Source organism: Strix uralensis, chromosome 2 (genome assembly GCF_047716275.1).
Source record: "Strix uralensis isolate ZFMK-TIS-50842 chromosome 2, bStrUra1, whole genome shotgun sequence".
Lineage (NCBI taxonomy): Eukaryota > Metazoa > Chordata > Aves > Strigiformes > Strigidae > Strix > Strix uralensis.
Genome location: NC_133973.1, coordinates 119,461,666 through 119,484,459, shown reverse-complemented (window position 1 = coordinate 119,484,459; position 22,794 = coordinate 119,461,666). Strand labels below are relative to the sequence as shown.

The 22,794-nt window shown below is 35.1% G+C and overlaps 1 protein-coding gene across 9 annotated transcripts in view; it reads right to left on the bottom strand.

The window, feature by feature from the left end:
* Positions 1 to 22,794, bottom strand: part of PSPC1 (paraspeckle component 1) — a 64,426-nt gene that overhangs the window by 10,369 nt on the left and 31,263 nt on the right. For 2 of the 9 annotated variants that reach the window (XR_012627711.1, XR_012627710.1), the window contains exons 7-8: positions 22,152 to 22,209; positions 17,846 to 18,015 (exon numbers count right to left, since the gene is read on the bottom strand). The exons of 4 other annotated variants lie outside the window; for them this stretch is intronic. Coding sequence is in view for 1 of the 5 variants with exons in the window: in XM_074860106.1 (XP_074716207.1) it covers positions 14,339 to 14,524; positions 17,846 to 18,015; positions 22,152 to 22,209 (414 nt within the window). In the remaining 4 variants the exon portion in view is untranslated. Of the gene's footprint in view, positions 1 to 14,050; positions 14,525 to 17,845; positions 18,016 to 22,151; positions 22,210 to 22,794 lie in introns of those variants that run through there. 3 more of the 9 variants (XM_074860106.1, XR_012627712.1, XR_012627716.1) reach the window with 3 other exon arrangements.

Sequence of the window (22,794 nt, the reverse complement as noted above, 5' to 3'; positions counted from 1 at the left end):
AGTAGTATCAGTATTGCTCTACTACTTTAACCAGTCAGAATATCATTGCGCTACACACTGTGCAAACGAGTTTACAATGATGCAATCTTGAGATGAGTGAACCGCTAAGAAAATTTCAGAAACATTTAAATAGGCATAGCTTTATTAATACTTAGTTTGATTTCAAAATAATTTTTAAGTAGCAAAAATGTGTATAGACAAACCTAAGAGATGACTTTATCAGACTTTAAGATTACAGAAAAATCAGCATAAACTTTGTGTTACAGAAAAGTACTTAGATATAGTTGAGATGTGCTGACCTCACTAGTTTGAGGATATTTTGGATCTTCCACGAACTAGGGGGAATACAGCTTCAAGGGAAACTTCCTAGATTGTGCATAATCCAACTTTCTCTAATTTAAAAAAACAGCATTCCTAAGGAATTATGAAACTCACTGACACACACAGCACATTTACTTCTGGAGTGTTAGCAATGCTGCTTTACACAACTTCACACAACGCTCCCCATTCCCTCCTGTAGGATTCCTTACCTGTCATTTTTGCAGCAGGTGCCAAGTTAGGCCAGTGTCCTAACCTCCTCTTCCAAAATAATGACAGCAGAATTGATTATCTTTGTGGGGCTAAAATCTCTGAAGCCACAAGACTGTGCTGGGGGTAAGGGCAGGGCAAGCTGTGGTCGCACGGTCCTTATAAAGAGCAACAACTCAAGATTCACTCAAAGAACTTTCATCTTTGAAGTGCTTCATTTGAAAATGTAAAATTTAACAGTACTAAGCAATACATACATCTATACTGAAATGAAACCTAATAAGGAAGCATTCAAAATACCTAAGCAAGTAATAGGATTTTAGTGTTAATTTATATAAACTTCAATAAAGTCAAAGCTTTATTCAGATGACAGAATCACAGAAGGGTTAATATTGGAAGAGACCTCTAGAGATCATTGGGTCCAATCCCCCTGCTCAAGCAGGGCCACCTAGAGCCACTGCTTTTATCTCCAAGGATGGAGACTCCACAACGTCGCTGGGCAATCTGTGCCAGTGCTCAGTCACCCTCACATTAAAAATGTGTTTCCTGATGTTCAGACAGAGCCTCATGTGTTTCAGTTTGTGCTCATTGCCCCTGGTCCTTCAAAAGATTTGGTGATTCATTGTGCAATTAAGTGATTTCCTTTCTGTGCTAATTCTGCTGGGTGGCAATTTTTATCTCCAATTACTTCATGACAAATACAGGACACCAACTTCTAGCTTCCACCATAATAAAAACCATTATTTGGTAGAAAAAAAGAAAATCTTACATTAGATTTGAAATACACAGGAAGTGGAATCTGTATTTCAAGACAAAGACAACAGAACATCATTAATAAACTGCAGGGTATCCTGCAAATGCTCTATGACATGTTGGTCCACTAACATAAGGACTTACCTGTTTATGAAAAAACCACAAAGCAATGTTGAATAAAGATATCATTTCTCAAGAAAACTTGTGTTTTGTAGAGATTAAAGCATTTACAGATCTGTTTCAGTATGACATAACTAGTCCTTGCAACAAACCAAGCCTGCAGTTGCCCAGTCTAAGCAGATTACTATTCAGATCTGGGCTAAAAGTTGTGCATACCACCACGAAGGAACTTGTGAACATTTTTAAGACAGGATATACAGAGAACTCGACGACATAAAACTGAAGAGCAGAGATTCTCTACTTGCTGCTATTATACAAGCTTCACTGTCTGGCAAGCTGGGACTCAAACTTGGCCTTTTGTCCTTGCACAACTGGACATTCTGCTGATGCTGCACTAAGATTCATCTCAACTTTCCAGTACCGTTTTACTTATTTTAGTAAAAGTGGCTACCACCTGTAAGAATGTTACTGTTCCAACCCTAAGTGAAGCAGCTTTCTGTAAGTGAGCATCAAACATTTAAAAAGTATTAAGCCTCAGATCTCATATACGTAGAGCGAAGGAAGCACCTCCTAACGTGTAATGAAGAGGACTGAAAAGCACAATATTAGGAATAATTTCAAGTTTGAATAACAGATTTAACTATCAGGCAGTGTGTGTTAGGAATACTATTAAACTTAACCCTTCCATCATCTACTCCACTTAAAAGACACTCGGTTGTCTACAACATTCTTCAGTTGTGAACAACAAAGTACAAAAGGCCTTAATGATGAAACCACATTTGCACAGAACTAAGCCAAGACCACATGGTAAGAAATACAGAACTTCCTTTGTTATCATCTTACATACAAAGGAAGTCCACTGGCATCATATTCAAGACTAAAATATTTCAAATCAAAGAGACTGTTGGTACTATTTTTCATCATGGTTCATTCAGATTTCAAGATGCAAGCTCATAGTATAATTCTCATAGTAAAAATATGCATTTAAAAATAAGTTATCAAAATTATGTCAGGTGACAAATTTGTAAGTATCAACACATGGATGAGAACATGGTTATGAACACAGACTAAAACACAGAACTTGTTACTTAGTTACCTGTTTGCAACTTTTGATGTACACAAGGAAAACACATCCATTCTAATATACTACAAACATTATTTGCTATGTGTTGAAAAAGAAACTCCACATAAGCAACAGCTTCTCCAACGAAGTCCGCACTTCAAACCGAAGTTCTGTATACAGATGCAACAATTTCTTTGAAAGGTTAACAGAACATTTACCTGTTATCAGATTCTTCCACTACTTTTTACAGACCATCTTCATAGAGCCCACATTTTGCTCTCCTATTCCGCTCAACCTTGTTCTTGCCTTCTTGTAACTTTATTTCCATTTTTATTTCCATATTTCTTATTTAACAACCTATTTCGCTCAACTTGCTGTCATTCTGAGCTCTACAAAATCTTGCATCTCATCAGCATCTGACTGCTGAGTATGCTCTGACAGGGTATATTTATGCATGAATTTTGAGTGATTCTGGTTTACAATACACTGTGTAACTTAAATGCAGATACCCAAATAGTTTAAAGATGAACCTTAGCACCTGGAGGTAGAACCAGGTCTTCACATCTTTATTGCAAAATTAGGGAATCGGACTGAAATAATCATCCAACAGATTCATTTTCTGTAACACACCTTGAATTATCAAAGGATTAGTGTCACTGACAGTACAAGTGTAACCAGTTTGTACATAATATTTCTCAAGTCTCTACGCAAGCTTGTGCAGATCAATACCTCATTGAGAATACCACATTCACAATTCATGAAAAGTAACATTTGGAAGCACACTGCAATGAATGAAAAGGTGTAAACTATGAAGACTGTAGCTGGCAAGAGCAAATGCTGATTTAAGCGCTCCATGACTATACTACCCTCAATCCCCACCTGCAGTAGCTGCCACTGCACAACTGAAATTTGCTAAGCAGAAGAGATGAAGACTTTGAAAAACATCCTTGAAGCCACAAAGGTATTTCATTAACTGAGGCAGGTAAAGCAACTGCTGAAACGACCAAAGGCACTACCACAAAGTCCTGGGAAGGCTATGAGTGTCGTGTAGCTGTACACGCACCCAATCAGCAGACAAGCTACCTCAGATGCTGACTGTTCAACTACTCAGATTTATCACTGTGGCAAGATAATTATGTTCTTCATAAATTTAAATCTTGCTCATAAAGTCCTATTCTTGTTTTGTCACGATCAAGGCAAATTCTCCCGCAATAAGAGCAGGACTGGATTTGGGCAGTGTTTGTTTTTAAGCAGGAGCTCTCTAAACTCGTGACACCAGTCCTCTACTGGAAGCATCGGCACATTAAATTATACATATTTGAACTTCAGTCCTTTCCCAGCACAATTTTGTCTTGTAGATTTAACCCTTCCCTGCATGTCATTAATACAGTTCCACCTCTGTTCCTTTAAGGTTATGCAGACAAAAACTAAAAATATGAGAAAATAGCCAACTCCCCAATAATATTAACCTTCTCCATATCTTAATGAGACACAGGCTTTCAGACTTATTTTGTCCATTAAAGCATGTATTTTATTTGCATGTTTACATTGAACTAGTTTCATTTATAGCAGAACTCTGAAACAACATTTAAGAATTTTAGATGAAGTTTATCAAGAGTCATATTTGGGGTTTTCAATTCTATGGTGCTTCCCAAATTTTTAGAGAAACAAACTGAAAGATGTCAAACCACATCTTCATGCTTTTCTACATTACTATCTCCTCCATCTGTAAATCCATGAAGAGTAGCTATCTACTTTTACTTTTCTATATTAGTATTCATATTAGTCAAGAAAGGATATCTATTTTTTTAAGTTCTCATGTATTCTGTCACTTAATTATTGTGTACTGATTTACAAAAAAGAAAAACTTCAAAATTAAATTAATCCAGAATGAAGTCTTCCCCCCACCATCAACATCCCCACCCCCCGGAAGAGCCATAAATCCTTTTTAAGACAACAGGTTAAGAATACATACATGATATTCATATACTAACAAAATACATATGGGGAGGTATGTAATGGTTTGCCAAATCACGTCAAGAACTGGCTTTACTGTGCATCTGGCATATGATTCTTTCCCTTAACCCATTTCCATCAAGTTTAGTATTACAACCCCCAAATAAAGTTTTATACAGCTCATATCTTTCACATCAACAGGAAAAGTTAAAGCCTTTTACAATAAAAGAAAACCAGGAATACAGAATAGGAAACAAAGTCCTAAACAGAATGGATAAGGACACCCAGAGCAGGCCAGTGACAATCATTCATCTTCAAAGATGAATGATTTGGCCCAACCCTATAGTCAGTATGTCACATGAAGTCCTCACATCCCTTCTAAAGCTTTGCAGAACCTTGCAGAATTTTCACCATAATACTGGTGAATAATGGAAGGTTAGGGTTGACTCACAATGTCCCCAGTGTCAGTCCAGTGAAAGATTTAGAGCTCAAATACTTCATAAATATGAGAGACCTCTAGTAAAATAAAGCTTCCCCATCTTCTTTAAAGATACACCATTTATCTTCCTTGACACTAGGCAGTTTTGAAGATACCAGATTTTTAAACAATTTTTTTTTTGACAATAATATGAAGAAGATTCTACATTACCAGTTTTCCCACCTGAGGCCTCAAGAATTAAGCAACATACAATAACCGATCCCGTCCCTCCCCCCAAAATCTAGATGAACTCTTTCAAACCTGTCAGTACTTCTGTGGCTACTACAGCAATAAAGCAGAAATGCAAATGTAGTATCAACATTCTGGGCAAAGAGTTTTAAAATCAGTGTTTCCCAAAAATATCAGACACCTGGGAAATTCAGGTTTATGATTAACTGGAAGAAGAAAAAGATACATAAAAGAATTTGAAAGGTAGTAAGAATAATGCTCAAGACCAGCTTTTATCCAACTAGGCTTAAAGGCACAACATACTATCAGTCTTCAGCAACTACCATCACTTGAATAATCCTATTTCTGATATTCATACTACATGCCATCATCTCTAGTAAAGTACATGTGTCTAATTAACCATTAACATTCTTAGTCAAGACTCCAACAATGAATTAATACTTATAACTGGATAAGACAAATTGTACTTGTTATTAAGTCTTTAGATAACAGTTTTGCACGATGGTCCTAATTTAAAGAGTAAAAAAAAAATGCATGCCAAATAAACAACGCAACTCAAAACAAAAGCATGATTGCTCCAGATTTGCACCTTCCCCACCCCCCAGTAGACTGGCTTACTCTCACTCAACATAATTTTTAAAGTTTAACTTTAAAAATGATGAAACTGAAACTAATTTTATTTTATGTTTAATAGAACCTGGGGAGTTACTGTACTACTCAGAGCAAACATCAAGTAATTTGTGATTTATTTCCTGTCTTGTACACATGCTTGTGATTAAAACCAGATTATCCATGGAAACTAAACTCAGAAATTTTTTTACCTTTAACATTAATCGTGAAGTGGCCTGTAAGCAGGAAAAAATCCGGACGTAATCATGCATGAAAGTATACCAAATGATTTTATTCTCCCAAGTCAGCTGTCATTTTAGAAGCACTAAGAGCCACCAAGGACTTACATTTACTTTCCTAATAAACACATTTTCATGACTTGCTACTTTTTCCTCATATGCAACAGAAAAAGCATATTTTGCACAAAACATGCAGAGTGAACACAAAACAGAAAGCAAGTTTAGCAATGAAAAACTCTCCTAAACAAGTTACATGATACTAAACAAATGCTCTAGTACCCTTCTTCTGGCATTCAGACATTTGCATTCAGCAGTGTGAATAAAATATGAAACTGTACGCAACTGTGATGCAAGAATGATGCTGAACATGCATTAAGTGGTATTACAGAAACTACATAAAGCATAACATGGCAACAATACTGGCACATATACCAAAATGGTTCTAAAAGCATAGCCATCCAACTGCCAAGCTGGCATAATTTTCACTTTTAAACCAGTAATTCAATATATGATGATTATTTCATACCTTTTCTTTCAAAACTCTGATCATTCACTTTTTGAAATGTAATAACTGCATTCTTCACACATTAAGGCAGAAATCTTATTTGTGTGATTTGGCACAGCTCAGGTTCTGAAACTATCAGATGTGGAACTGCTGTTGATAATACAGTGCTGGAAGTTCTAGAAGCACAATGTTCCACACTGGAACAAAACTGAAGATGAACTACTGTTTCATTATTAAAGTTTTCCTTCTGTGCCTTCTGGAAAAGGCTTTTGAATTTGATTAGAACTGGAGCTGCAGCTTACCTTTCACATGCTCTGTCCCTTAAAAGTGGAACATAATACATGGAACAATGCAGTGCTATTGTATCACAGAATGAAAAATATTAGTATTTTAAAAGACAGTGTTTCCCATCTTTGTAATTCCAGTTTACAGATTTTCTTCCAAGAAAAAGTACATTTGAATAGTCTTGCTTCTCTAAAGCAACTGTGTACATCATCTTTCCTGGAGAAATCATTAACACTTTTTTCCATGTTTTACTGGCTTGCGTGTAACCTTCTTGGCAACTGCAGAAAGTGAACAGATAGATCAAGCTCACATAATCTGGCTCAACATTTTCACGTACCTTTTTTTCTTCATTACTTCAAATACTTGCCCTCTTGGGCCAACTATCACTAAGAACATAAAACATAACCATGCTATTCAGACATCTGAAGCCCTCAACATATTCCTTACCTATTTGTTCTAAGCTATGTATGTCTTACAAGTACTGAAAAGTCATCCAAACCCACTTAATGAGAACATATATAAAACTACATTCTCTATGTGGCATGTAGATACAGCACAAACTAACCTATGTCTGCACAGTTATGAAGTGTTGCTCTACTGCCCACTCCTTGCTGTTATTTTCCTTCCACGCTGAAAATGAGCAGAAACAGTAATTTTCACTGAGTTTCTTTTACCCTTCTCACTGCATGGGCACAGAGATGCAACGGTGGCACGAAGCAGGCAGGAAGCAGAACCAAGCAGCAAGGAGGGCAAAGGGCTATTCACATCTGCAGCAATGCATGTATTTATTATTTCAAATATGCACACAAATATTTCAAATTTCCCATTAGCATACAAATACTTAAAACATTTGTAAGCAGCCTGAAAGACCACTTCCAGCTGGCAGTTTGAAGACTGCATTCTACAGTACTGCGATAGCTCATTTATGCAGGGGTTTTTCCTGCAATTTTACACTAGATAAAAATATTTAAAGCTTAGTAACAGCACTTCAGAATAAATCTTTTTACAGCAAATAATGAACAGTAATGGAGTTTTTAAAAGAAGAAACACATTAAAACGCCCAAAACACCAAGAGCAAACAGCTGCAAAAAGAATTACAATAAATCCTTGTGGTTTTCACATCTTTTAAGATTCATTACATTTCCTTTTCCAACTTGCTTAAGTATATGTGGTTATTTAAAGAGAGAAAACCTGTTTTGCTTGAGGAGGGTTAGGCACTGGGTTTGTTTTGGTTTTTGGGAGGGGTGTTTTGTTTTTTCCTTTCAAATATTCACTGAGAATAAAATTACTTTCCCTTTCACATAAATAAAAATTGATACCGTGTAATTAAGGCAAAAACCTACGGAAAATACCTTAATACTATCCCAAAATTACTAATAAATATTCACTATTTTGTTTTCCTTTACACCATCTTCTGTTTGGTGCTTCTCTGGCTATGATGCGGAGGTGTAAGACTGGATTCTCGCTTGTCTGATGAGAGGCTCACAATCTTAAAAAATCAGCTGTTTCATACTTACGACAACATGAGGTGTGTACGCTGTACACAGTTGCTGTATACAGCCACAAAAATAAAGTCCTACAGAACAATTTCATAACAGAAGAAACATATCCAACTGCAGTGACCCCAACCTACATCCCATGAATATTAAAAGATTTTTTAAAAACATTAATTCATTTCAGTTTTTCTGGTATTTCTTGCCCATCTGCACAAACTAAACTCAAAGTTTAAAAAATCCAAGACATTAATGTAACTGATGTTTTCATCTTTTCCTTTAAAAATTAGTTTGTGGTTTTCATGTATAACAAGCTTTAAAGTTATTTCTGTGAATTGCTGTAGATACAAAATTAAACCACATTCCTCCCATTTTTATTATGTTACTTTATTCCCCCTTTCCCACCTTTTTTCCATTTACATACAGGACCCTTCACACTTATTCCTGTTCAAGGTTCTATGAAAATTCTTTTAGTGAGAAATTAAAGGCAAGAATATCTTTATTCTCGCTGCGCTTCTTTCAAGTCAAGCACTTAACATCCCGCATACAATTAGCATGTAAATTCACACAGCTATGCTTTACTCTACAGAAATTAAGATATAAAAGCACACAAGTAAAACTAGGAACAACAGAAGCTCTAGACAAACCATTTACCAAAACAAATAGAAAAACCTTATCAACACATTTATGCAGTAACAGTTACGTTCCTTTTGAATCTCATAGCTCTTACTATGAGCATTTTGTTCTCTGTTGAGGGACTACATACAAATCAGTAAGTTTTTACCCACATTTACAAACATTTTTTTTTTTCTTTCAGTGTGATCTGGGTATAAAATAATCATTATATCAAAACAGCTTTACCTATAAATATGCTACACATATCTCTGAATTTAAGCTTTTCTGAATAGTTACCTCAATTAGGAAAAAATGGTGGTTGGTCTAAACTGCTTTTCTGAAGAAATCCATCTTTTACTGCTTTTAAAGTCAGGCTGAGGTCATTAATCTGAATACCTCCAAATTTCAATTAGATTAACTTTCATAATAGGTTAAGGAAGTTCAAGATGGAAAAGACCTATTAAATCTATCCCACTGAAAACGAACACATTGAGGGCTTGTTTCCATGCATTTAAAATCATCAAAAGTATTGTTTTCATGAAAATCTAATGTTCAGTTTATCTATTTCACAATTTACATTTTAGAAATACATAACTTAATTTTGATAAATTTCAGTATTTCATGGATTACTGTGAAAACAAACCTGAAAAGCCTACAGCTATGATTTTAAAAATATTTTATGGGGAAAAATTCAAAACTATTAACAAAACAGATTTCTTCATAACAACAAAATGTCAAATTGGTGAGACTACCTACTAAGAACAAGTATATTTTACGGTATATCCCAGAAGGATATACCAAAAGCCAATCTAATGGGAAAAATTATACCTGACATTAAATATTCAAAGTTTTTACTCAACCCTTCTATTAACTTCTCACATTTCATTAAATGGATTTTTAAGAAAGCAAATGCTTTTAGGATAATACAGTTCAAGGTTTGCCACTAAACTAGCTCTGACTAATCAATAATCTAAAGGAGTAATGTCCAGCCTCTGCATTTTCCATAGGCCACACTCCCTCCCTCCTCACTATTAACGAATCAGGGACGTTTGGACTGGTATTTCCTCATGCTAGAAGTGAGCTAGCAGCCCAAGGAAAGCACCAAATCCCAAGATGGTTCTGCATCTTAATGCAGAAGTGCCCAAATTAATAAATCCAGGGCTCCTGAGAAGGTAATTAAATAGCATTTGAGATACGTGCTCTCTCAAGTCCTCCAGTCTTCGCCCCAGGCACAAGCTAACAAGAGATGCTGGATGCAGACTCTGTGAAACCACATATGAATATGCACCACTTCAAGCCTCAGGAATGGGACTGAGAATCCATTCACAATTGTGGTCCAATGTAAACTGATCCCATCAGTTTCTACCCAGCCTTCCCTGCCATTTTAATAGTTCAATTACCATTTATTTTAACTTGTCTTCATTGAGAAGGGAAGAATTATGGTCCAAAAAAATATATATTAATATGCCAAAAAATTAGTTTCCACAACATGCTTAAGTAAAATCAGCTTCATGCCACCAGAGCACACCACTCATTTGCTGAACATCTCACCTCAAAGCATATTCTCCCTTCAAAAGGCTTACAAGGTATTGTTTTTCACATGAGAATCTTCCTTTAGACTGGTTATTTCTGCATTTTTGAGCCAAGTTATCTCAAGGCAGACTGTGACTGTTTTAACAATCAGTACCTCATAAAAGTCAATGTATTTGTATTTAGTACCTTTCAATGGAATCTGTAATTACAGATTATTCTATTTTTCAAGTTTAAAAGGAATCTGAAATCAAAAGTGGAAAAGGGGAAAAAATAGTTTGGTATAACATTTTAAAATGACAGTATACTTTAAATCAGAATGCTCCTCAAAGAATGCATACTATAAAATCTTATTGGATTATGGTTAAAATTAAATGAACCTAACAGTTCATATTGTCTTCTTCCCATCTATTTTAATCTTTTGTTCTAATAAGAGTCTCCAATTCATCATATCTTTATGTCTAATTGGATAAAATAGATGTAGACAATAAATAAAACAACTTAAGGTCAGAAATTTTTTTTCCAGGTAATCCATAGTAATTTGTATTTTTCTTAGGAAATACATACAGTTAAATATATTTGAATCACCACCAAGTTTCCCAAAATATCAATGTGCTTTATCTAATGAGCACGCTGGACAGAACTACAAAGAAACTAACTCACAATCAAAATTATTTCTATTTTTTTTAAATGCCCAATAGCTCCCCTTCAAATGAGTGAGGTGATAAATGCAAATGCAGTTAGACTAGCTGGATTCTGGTGGTGTTGTATTTCTTTTACTTAAATGGAAAAGTAAAGCTTTGCTACATTTAAGTATTAAAATTGTATCTCACATGAAAATTAAGCAGTTTAGACTGAAATTTCAGGAATAATGTAAAAACTCAGTCAGTACAACCAAAAGTAAGTTCACTGTAGTCAATTTCATATCCTCTCCAGGCTTATTTTATTTACCACACCATATAGCAGAAAGAGTCAAGACTTCACCGTGCCTTCTAGTCAAACAAACCAAAGATAGTTAAAAACTTAAGTACGTGTGTACACAGAAAAAAATAATACTGGTTGGCCAGATGAAGAACAAGAAAAATGAATCACTTCCAGCACACAGGCAGTACCTTCAAGCAAAAACACTGCTTGGCCACATCTACACACCATTTTTAGGAAACAAATTGGGATCATTCTTTTTTTAACAAAATTCTGTGTTTATCATATAGCTAGTCAGTTACTACCACATATGGCAAAACAAAAATCACTGTCTTTACAGTGGAGCTGTAGACAATCAACATGGCCAGGCAGCCCTAAGAAAGCTTTTATTAAGAGCAGAATTTGGCAGCCTGTCATCAGCTACAAAGGGTATTCTTCATGAAATCTTTAAAGCGTACCCAAACTCAACATTTCAGTATTTATTTTTTAGGATTTAAAGGCTTGGTTCACCGATATTTAAAACGAGAGAAAGGTTGGACCAGATGATCCCTGAGGTCCCTTCCAACCTGGTGTTCTATGATTCTATGATTAGATGATTTTCTGCAATAAGGACAGCAGACAAATCCACTGCTACCATGCAGCAGAGCCATCCAAGTCAGTTTTACGGGAAGGGCAGCTCACAACTACAGAACGAAAATCACCAATATTACTTAAAATCTACAGCTTTCAAATACATACATACCTCTGCTTGCTGGCAAAAATGCAGTGCAACAAACATGCACTTAAAATAGCATGAGGCTGGCAAGGAAAGAATGAACCACTTTCTGCAGATTTGGTAATCTTTAATGTACTTCTGAAACATACTCAGATACTACAAGGATGAGGGTGTGTATATATCTAAACAAATACAGGAGTTAGCCAGAACACCTGAATGACACAGCCTTTCCCTTTGAAAAACTGAAGAGACCTCTTGAATCTAGTTCAAGTAATGCTTAGAACATGTTCCACTTACATCTTTACAGTTTAGAATTACCAACTCACACCAGTACTTTCTCGATCCCCATAAAAACCACAATGTATAAGGGCAGAAAAGATGAGACAGAAGTAATATTTAGACACTACTAGACACCAGTGTAAACTGCATTTTCCACTAAAAGCAGTATACCAAAGCAGAGAGCTTAAGTAGTTGCTATATGTAAACACCAGTTTAGACCTTGTGAAAAAACAGCAATTTCCCCAAATGTTGCGTTTTAGGAACAGTGTGCTATGTAAAACCAGTTGCAGGGTTTTTTTGGAAGAATGAGTGCTGTAACGTGATACATATAAGTAAGGGAAAGAGTATTTCAGATTTTAAACCTAACTCACTATTGCGCTGCAAACAATAAAGTGTGGCATGTATCTCAAGCACAAAAGGGCAACATGAAACACAGTCTAGAGGAAAATGCTTAGTAGTTGCACATGACACAAGTGAGGACCTACCCACGTGATAACTCCCGAATTGTATGAAAACTATTTCTATTTTAAGCCATATAACACTGGCAATTTAAATAAACTTACTCCCAAAATGCCAGCAGTGCTGCAGTTTTCCTGTTACCCATTTGCTCATAATTCAATTCACCAAGACCATCACTGCTATATTAAGAAGTAACACATACATGCTCTCTCTGCTGCTTGCATCCCATGCTTTGAGCTACATATATATCATTTTGATATCATTAGGGCATGTTATCTCAAATTGCTTTTTAAACAACTTAGTATCACTATTCATGCAGATAAATTTCATTAATTTCTATTTCTGAAAACATAAGTGAACTGATAAAAACAGAACACTGGTATTTTACAACTATTTTGCACAAGAAAAAAGCAACAGTAACAAAAAATACCCCTACTTTCTTGCCATTACAGGAATAGAACCAATAGGTCTTTTCCATCATCTTCCATGACTGACAAAATCCAAATCATAATAAGCTTCCTAATAGCTTTTATCATGCTTTAAGACACAATCAGCAAATCTAGTCTGAGCTGTGTTGGAAATGGGTATTTTTAAAATTCATCATTCTGTAAACTATTTATCAATACTCATGCGCAATCTTTCTAAATGCGTTATTACCCTAAGTGAACAATTATTTTAACTGGAAAACATGTATTAGCCTCTGAATTAAACAGTTAATCATTGATAACAGACTTGTTTCTATTCAAACCAGCCACTGGGGGTAACATATAATGATGCATTACACAGTGGAAGGCATTAAACCAGCTTGCACAAGTGTCTCCTTCCTTGCAATAGCAACGTACTTTAATGATCAGAAGAACACACAGATGTCACAACAATTTTTCTTCTGCAGAAGTAGGGTTTAGGCAAATTCATTCATACTGTTATGAATAAAGCATACACAGAGATTCCTTTTCCAAAGTTTTTTTCCCCCCTGGGTTAAATTTTCCAGTAATATTAGTAACAGATATACTCCGCTGATAAGCCTGTTGTGACTAAATTTGCAAAGGGAGACTGAGATGCAAGAACACAGTATCCTTAAGAACACTTTGTATAAAATTTGATGCTCTTCAGAAGTCAAAACAAACAAAAGCAGTTGTGTTATAAATTGTTCATAGTATGTACTGCAACATGCAGTTTCGCTAAACATTCACTATTAAGAATGGAACTTTCTTGACACATAGTAGAAACTACATAAGAATGAAAATGATGCCACTTATAATTAAGCATTAAATTATTCTCACCCAGCATTAGTAATAACATTCCCAAAATCCTTTCAAGTGATTTTTATATTTTATTGTAATCAGATAACTGCACGTTTTACAGCATAGTCACACATTGTATTTTGCTAGTCACAAACACATTGCCTTACATAATGATCCGCATCATTTCTGCTCTATACTACAAAGCCTATGACTGAATACAAAAGAAGTTTTACAAAAGAAACTGTTTTAAAGACTACAATAACAATAAAACCGTTTCCAGATAACAGCTAAAATTATAAAGGCATATCACTGTATAGTTTTACTGGAATTTCTAAACAGTAAGGAATGAAATAAGTTTTAGTATCTGCGACGCTTGTTAGGTCCTTCAAAGTTGCCCCCTGGGTTTCCTCTACCAAAGCCACCAGGTCCACCACTCACGGCACCTACACCACTCATTGGCGGCTGAGGAGTTTCAGAGCCCGTTCTACTAACCAGAGGTGAACCCATCTGTGATGGACCTCCTTGAGGGAATCTCTCATTATGCTAATAAAGTCCATTTGGAACATGCCAAATGTGAGTTACAACAAAAACCACAAGTGATGTTGTCATGAAGTTCAGCAGATAGTCCAGCAGAATCAGGATCACACATAGAGGGAAGAAAGGAGCAATTCAATTAGTTATTATGGAAAAAGAGCTGGAAATTAAAGAGTGCTAATGTTATGCTCCAACTTTGGAAAGTAAATTAAAAATTAAACACTTAAGTATTAAGACCAACTCTGGTGCTGACTGTAACTTCATCCTTTCAAGCACATTGGAAGCAATACGTATTCTCTATGTAACAGAAGACACAGCAAACAATTTTATACCTGAGCCTATTCTGCCTTACATACCAACTACAATGCTTCTCCCTTAAATAAATTAGACACAGAAACATTGTCAAACTAGGGAAAAAACCACCAGCTTCTGTATATCTAGAGACTGCAGGTGTACTCTTTTAGTAGCAATATAACCTAAAGACTTTATATCCACATATCTGTGGATATTTCAGTCCATACTACCCGGAGTCAGCCTTTTGTATTGCATTTAGGAATCTTTAGTTTTAAAACTTTTAAAACCTAGTCCAAATAAACTGACACAACTAGTGACAAAACGCATAAATGGACTATGTTTAGTTAAAAAAAAAAATCTTGATATAAATCTAAAGCTTAATCTGAAATATCAATATAAGATGAAAATGCAGTTAATGTTCCACATTTACTTTCCTTCGTTCTGTGCCTAGTACTAATAAAGGTATATGTGCTTACAGAGCATTTATTTGGCTATAGAATTAAGACCTAAAACAGAAAACATGCATCTGAGCACTTACAGTTTAGTATTTATGCAAGTGTTTAAAAATAGAACCCCACATGAAGAAATTTAAAACATTAACTCAACATAACATAAACCATTAAAAGCATAGATATACAGTACAATCAGATCTTGAAATAACTCATCAGTCACCTGTTGAGGACAGTTATGCTTTCAGAAGAAATTCCTTCTGTACAGAGATCTAGGTTAACTGCCTAGGTATTCAAGTTCAACAAGAATATTCAAGACTAGCACTTTTATTTATATGCCCAAATCAGAGACCAATTCTTCTGAAAGTTTAACTTCCATAATAGTAGTAGTGCTCAACAGTTCTAAAGTCTGCTAATTCATGTATATGTATTATTTAAAAACAGCATTATATCTTTATAAAAAGATATGCAACTTAGATAATTACATATAGGTGCATTGTTTAAAATTTGACACTGAATAAGGAAAAAGTTACTTCAACAGCTGCATAAAGATCTACTACTGCACCAAAGTACGTTAAAATCTGCAGCACTGGTTAAAAATTGTTCAGAATTTATCTTTAACTCTTACCATCTTATTAGCAGTGGATATGAATTTCAACAAATGGCTTATCACATACTCCTGATAATTTTTAGCATTTGACTTATTGACAAAAAGTCAAGTTCTCTTTCCAACAAGGATCCCTCTCTCCAGCTAACAAGAAAACCACAGTAATTACCTACCTACAGTAAAGTATGGGAGGAAAAAAGCTATTTTTAAGAAGTTATGTTCAAAGATAATCTATGTTTCAAAAGACTGTAGAACAAAAAGAAGATTGTTTCAACTTTCCCCTAAAGACTTCAGAAACACATCCAATTGAAAAAATGAAAACTGTATTTCTGGTTTATAAAGCATATTCTCCATTTCCCTCAGTGGAAACTTAAATTAACTCTTACAGTGTTTTAGTAGACAACCCTTAAAGGATCTTTAAAGTGTCTTTCAACAACAGGGAAGATACAATATGGCCATGCCTTTCTGTAGGGGCCTGCACCCTTAATTAAAAACCTTAAAAGTCCAAAGTGTGTGTGTGGGGGAAATGGCATCTAATTTGTCCTTCAGTAGCATGCAGAAGAAAATGGAAGTAAAAAATATTTGTTTTAAAACATGCATCTTGAACTGTCAGTATATTCCCTTCATTTTCATACCTGGAATGACTTTTTGTAGAAAAACAACAGTTTGAGATAGATAGCATGTTCTTTTCATTAAATCTCTTTTTCAGTGTCTAATCACAAGAGAATGTTCCAGAGGTGACCAGCAATACAACAGTCTCCAGCAAAAGCATCTCTGAAAACAGCATTTTGTGAAAAGCATCCCCTCATCTTTGTGAGAAACGACACAACTGATAAAATGAGCTGGCTCCTATGATGTGAAGTGAGATCCTATCCTTTAACTGGTAAAGACCAGACTCATTACGTATTTTGTACTCAATCAAAATCTTACTTTTCCTCTAAGGAACAAAGGATTTTGTCCAGAGTTCCTTATACAGATTGTTCAATCACAGATGGATACTGCTGAAAAGGCATATATAAAAAAATACAGCTACAAAATGCTTCTGTGTTCCAATAAAACTATAATGGAATCACTGCTTATACCTTATACTCCTTTATATCATGCTACCACTAGAACATCCCAAAATTTCTATTTACATAGTAATACTGAAAAATATGTAAAAATCAAGATTAAAAATTATACGGTTGTTTCTCTACATAAGACATTACAGCTAGGAAAAGGGACTTGCTATGAGAACAGAGCAAAAATGGCTAGTGCTTTAACTGCATCCCAATGGAATATCTGCTCTTGATAAAAAATTCCAGATGTATACAAGACATTCCCTACCACCCTTGGCAACTGGGCAATATTATTCTTCCTGTATTGATATGACAGTTATCCCTAACAGGTGTCAGTATTTTCTAAGTGACATAATTACTGTCATAATCTCATGCTTTCAACAGTGTTAGAAAGGAAATACAAAAAACCACTAAAGTTGCTTTAAAAAAATTAAATAGTTTACACAAAGATATCTTCACACTACATAGCTTCCAACATTTAACTGTTCATCAGAACTCCCAACAAGCTAGGACAAAAAATTTAGTTTCACAAAAGAAAAAACAGCAAACGCCTAAATTTACAGATTACTCTGCTATGTTCTTCCTTCTCCATTTCACAGAAGTCATTTCCTTTTATCGCTAAGTTTTTCATGACAGGTCATACATGCACAGTTTTGCCACGAGTGCGGTACATTCTAACCTCAACTTAAAGTCTGGTTACTGATCAAAGAACTCATCCTGTTCCTAAGGGAAGTAGGATTTTCACAGTAATATCAAATAAAGATTTCCCTTCCATGTTATAAATTATTTGCATGAACAAGTTTTATCAATTACTTTTAACAGATTCAAAACAGATTCAAAAAGTGTGAAAATATCTTTGGTAACAAAAATGGGCCATGAGACATGACAGCTATTCAAAGTAATTAAATTTGTGATACGTTACCACTGTTCCATTATCTGGCATCATTGGTGTTCCCATATTTGCAGCTCCTTCTGGTCCCATGGAAGGACCAGGACCCATTGCAGGGCCAGGTAAAGTTCCTCTGTTGTTCATATTCATACCCATCATTGGAGGAGGGCCTTGGTTACCAGCAGGTGCTGGGCTAAACGCATCTATGCAAAACAATCTATACTTAGAGCTGTCCTATCTGAATTTTACAAGAATAAACAAACAATTTACAATATTTAAAAAGCCAAATGTACAAGACTTCCAATACTTGAAATAAAAAAAATACATTCTTTGAGACTGTACATTTATCTCAATCATCTGCTTTTAAACAGATTTTCATTAATCCCTATTATTTCGCATTACATAATCTGCCTCATGTATTTGAACATTCTGGACTTCACAGCTAAATATAGCTGTACAGTTTCTGTGCAGGATTTGGAGTGTTCATATAGCATATATATGTAGTATACACACCACAAGTTAGCAAAAATCTCAAGTGATTTTGCAGTAATTAGCAGCTATAAAACAACCTGGCTCTTTAGGGATCATAACATATTAAATATACATTTGCAAGAACTGATCTACCAGTATTATGCTAATTGTATATAGTGTTACAGGGTATTCTAACATCTAAAAGCAATACCAAAGATGGTACTCAACTTTGCAATAAATTATTTGTAATATGGCATAAATAATCTTCATTTAAATATACTTTATTACAGTAAGCACCAGAAAACTAAGGGAAGTTTTGTTAGAACTGAAAGTTACAGTCTCCTCCAAAACTCTGATTCACAGCAAGAGGTAGAAGAAAAGTTTAAAAACATCTTTTGAGGAGATTATTTACCTATAACATTGCACTAGGAAACACCACTCTGCCAGTACCCACTAACATACTCAACAGGTAGGTAAAATAGCTTTCATAACATTTTCTCATGTTGTTATAAGGAAGAAAAAAGTCTGATTATATATATATTTTAACATCTGCTATTATATCATCAGCTTTACAACTGGTGGTGATGCAGTCCCTGCCCTCCAGCAATAGTCCACCCTTTTCAGCCAAGTGTGCATCTAAAATCTGATAATGAAAGAAGACACGCCTTTGGACTGTAGCCTATGGTTTAAGTCCTGACAACATACAAGAGTATCAAGAAATGTGGCATATTACTAGACTAATAAACCTGTTATTTTTATTTCAAAAATCAACCTCTCACCTCTCATCACAACCGTAACTTCTTCAGTAATTAATATATAAATGTACATCATTGTAAGCAGGCCATTTAGCACAGATACAGTATATCTGCAGGTATGCAAAATTGCATCTTTATTACCTGCCCTGAGTTCACATATCACAGCAGTCAGTAAAATCACTGCATCCAAGATACTGCTGCTAAAATTGCAGATCTGCGCTTGATCATACACGTGCCAACTTCAAACTGCTTAGCAAAAACAATACATGCAACATGGTAGCATGTTGACAAGAGAAAAATCCTGTCATTTTGAAAAGCAGAACTTAAATGAGCTTAGTAATAAGAAACTCTAAGACCTCTCCCTATGACACTAAGCCAAAACAAAAGTATGCGCAAGTCGGATACTTCCTACCTACCCATAAGCATGATCAGTTAATGTAGCAGGTAGATTGTGCTACAATTTAAAACAATTATAGTTTAGTATGTCCTAAAAGTGGTTTTTAGTGTCATCGATTCAGTGACTAAATATGGAAAGAAAAAGAAGTCTAAACTGCCAGTATAAGAAGAAACCTTTATTTTCAGAGGCAAGAAGTACTCTACAGGACTATCATGATTGGCAGCGCTTAGTGCTGGTAATAGTGCCATTTACTAAAAGCAGACAATGCTCAATTACGTTTTTGGCTTGCTTACCAACCTAATTAACCTTAGCTAGCTGGCCACACACAAGTAGTGTTTGCTTACCCTTCAACTGCAACAAATTTCTTATCCTCCATATCATACAAACACACCCATATTGCTTCCAGGGTGATGTACAGTGACCTATACTATCAAACCTCTGTATTATTAAGTCAGTTTCAGGCAGAGTCAGCTCAGACAGGAGGACAGGGAGTGTAATGCAAGGAGAGAGTGGAGCCCTGCACAGTTTTAGCAAGAGGCCGCTACAGCATTTAGCTATACCGCAGAGGTCCTCCTAGCTCCAAAGCAGACCCTAAGAGCTAACCACTTGATTGTCCCTTCTTTTTTTGTGGTACATTGATGCTGGCAGTTAATTCACTGGACCAGGTTCAGCAATAGATGGAAAGCAGTCACGAGTGTTCATGCCACAATGCACAGACACTAAGAAAAGGTCTTTTTCTGGAATCCAGAGGGCTGAAAAAGTACGCGCTAAGTGTCCAAAGTGCACATGCCAAGGTCCGGCACAGCTGGCAACAAGCCATGGTCAATAATCCTCATCAATGCAGAGATAGTTCCCAAAAAACCCTTTTTTTTTTTTCCCCCGTATTGAAAAGTCTAAGCTGCATGTAGCATTACAGATCCAGTTAAGTGCTATGATGAGACATATAGATTCTCTCAGAACTTGTCTGCTGCAAAAAATGAGTGGTCCTGCACAAGTCATCCCAAAACTAATTAAGGTACCTTGATTTCCAATAACACTATCACACAGGTATTTCCACTACTGAAGATACTCCAGCTCCCCACTGTCATATATGATGAAAAAAACTGCAAATGGCACAGGTAAAGGCCAATTAAAAATAAAGTTACAATTCCAACAGAAATGTTGAGAAAGGAAGCTAAGATCAACAATTAAAGGTCTACTGCAGGTTTTTGGGGTTGGATTTTTTTTGGTTGTAGTGGTGGGGTTGTTAATGGGCTGGAGAAACAAAAAAAAGAAATCTCTACACTTAGCTAACCTAAAATCCAGATACTGTGGCAACAAACACTATCTTTACCTATTCACTATGAATATGTTTCCCTTTTTAAAACAGTAGTTCCCTGTTACTATAACTTCTTTTGGAACTACAAATTCATTGCTAAAAGCATTTGTATCAAGTTTGAAATCAAGTCATAGCACAAAGCTTACAAAGCAAGACTATGATGAACATCATTGTCAAACATTAAAACCTGACAAGAAAAGGGCTGTGAATCTATTGCTATAAACACACATTTAAAATCTGTACATAAGTGTATCTTGCAGATCTGGACAACTGCACAGTATTAACATTTACAGAGTCTCCTAATTAAATGAAATTTTCAAGTAGACTGCAATATGCAAAAGTACAACTATAAAATACAAAATTTAGTGACAATTTATGCTTCAGCTTATTATTTGTAGATAACTTCACAATGTCTTCCTTTAGAATTATTTTTAAAGCTCTTCATCTTCACTGACAGAAAAAGCCTATTTCTATTTTGCAGCTATAAATGTGTCTCAATTAACAAATGCAAGGAAATGGTGAGTAACGTTTTAAAATCTGGACTGAGTAGATTCATTGGGCTATAAATTCACATTATGCAAAAGGTCAAGCAACAATGTTTACTAAGTTTTGTGTATACTTTCAAATTTAAAATACATAAATATAGTATTAACTTTTCTTTAAATTATCATCTTATTTTAAATGAACAGGAAGCTTCCAAGAGATACATATTGACAGTTAATACAGCTTAGTAAGATTTGCTTTTTTAAAGAAATATTCTAAGTTTCAGTCTTGTTTAAAAGCAGATATTCTAGAGAAGTAAGATTCCAAACTCTTTCAGTATGCATCTATAGAGCAAGCACTAATTATTAAGAATGTACTTTTCTAGATTTCACAGTAATGTTTTTAGCTGTGACAGTATTTTAAGTCACAAAAGTGAACTGAAAACATTTGCAAATACAGACTTGCAATAAATTAGTAGAATACCAACCACATTAATCTTTTGTCAGGTGCATCAATAAAAACTTACCAATTTTAAGCTCTACATCATTTCACTGCATGCAAGTACAGTCACAACTTCTCTGTATAAGTAGTCCCTCCAAAAGAACACCAAATACTTTCTGAACAGAAAATTCTTTTTTTGTATCAGATAATTTCTAGAGTATCACCTTTCCCTGCCTTTTTGTTTCTTGCACATCATTTTTCTCCCACAGGCAGCCAAAACAATAAAATAAAGATACACCTTGGGGAAGAAAACAGCTGTTTGGAAGCAAAATATGTGAGGGGTTTTCATTTCCTAATACTGTTTATTCCTTTTTACCTGTAGTTGTCACTAATTAATAGTGCTTGAGTAACATGTACAGTCCCAAAGAAAAAGAAATTTTACATTACAGAAGCCTTTTTCCTTCAGATCCCTACCTCCCATGTTTATTGCTCCACGAGGACCCATATCACCCATTCTCATTTCCTGTTCTCTCTGAAAGTAAACATAGTTTTCATGGTCAACCTATAATTCTTAGAACTTAAAACATTCCCATTTACTCCATGAACATAAAAATTTTCAAGTTTCAAAAGCTTCCATTGATTACAAAAATGTACAAGGAATAAAGGTAACTATGCTCCCCTGTTTTTATAAAATCAAATGGAATAATAAGTTCAATATAGCAATGCTGTACATTTTTGTGTAATGCTAAAGGTTAAATATCACAAGTTTCATTTACCAGATGCAGCAGTCTAAAGCTCCCAAATAGTTACAACTGCAAATGAATCCACCTTCATGCAGGTTTTTTATTAATACTAAGTATATTTACATTTTAACCATAAATGAAAAGGTCTTATTACATTACTGGCTAAAGGCCGTGGTTCAATAATACAGTCAATCTGGCTTCACAACTCAATGCTTATGTTGATTGGAAACCAAGCTCTGATGTGTTACATTATGGTATATAAACTTCACCTGCCAGTTCATTTTTGTTCAAATAGCTTTAACTTGGTGGTGGTACATTTTTTGATAAATTCTATCATGTTAGTTCAGATACTGACCATCCTTTTGAAACCAGCA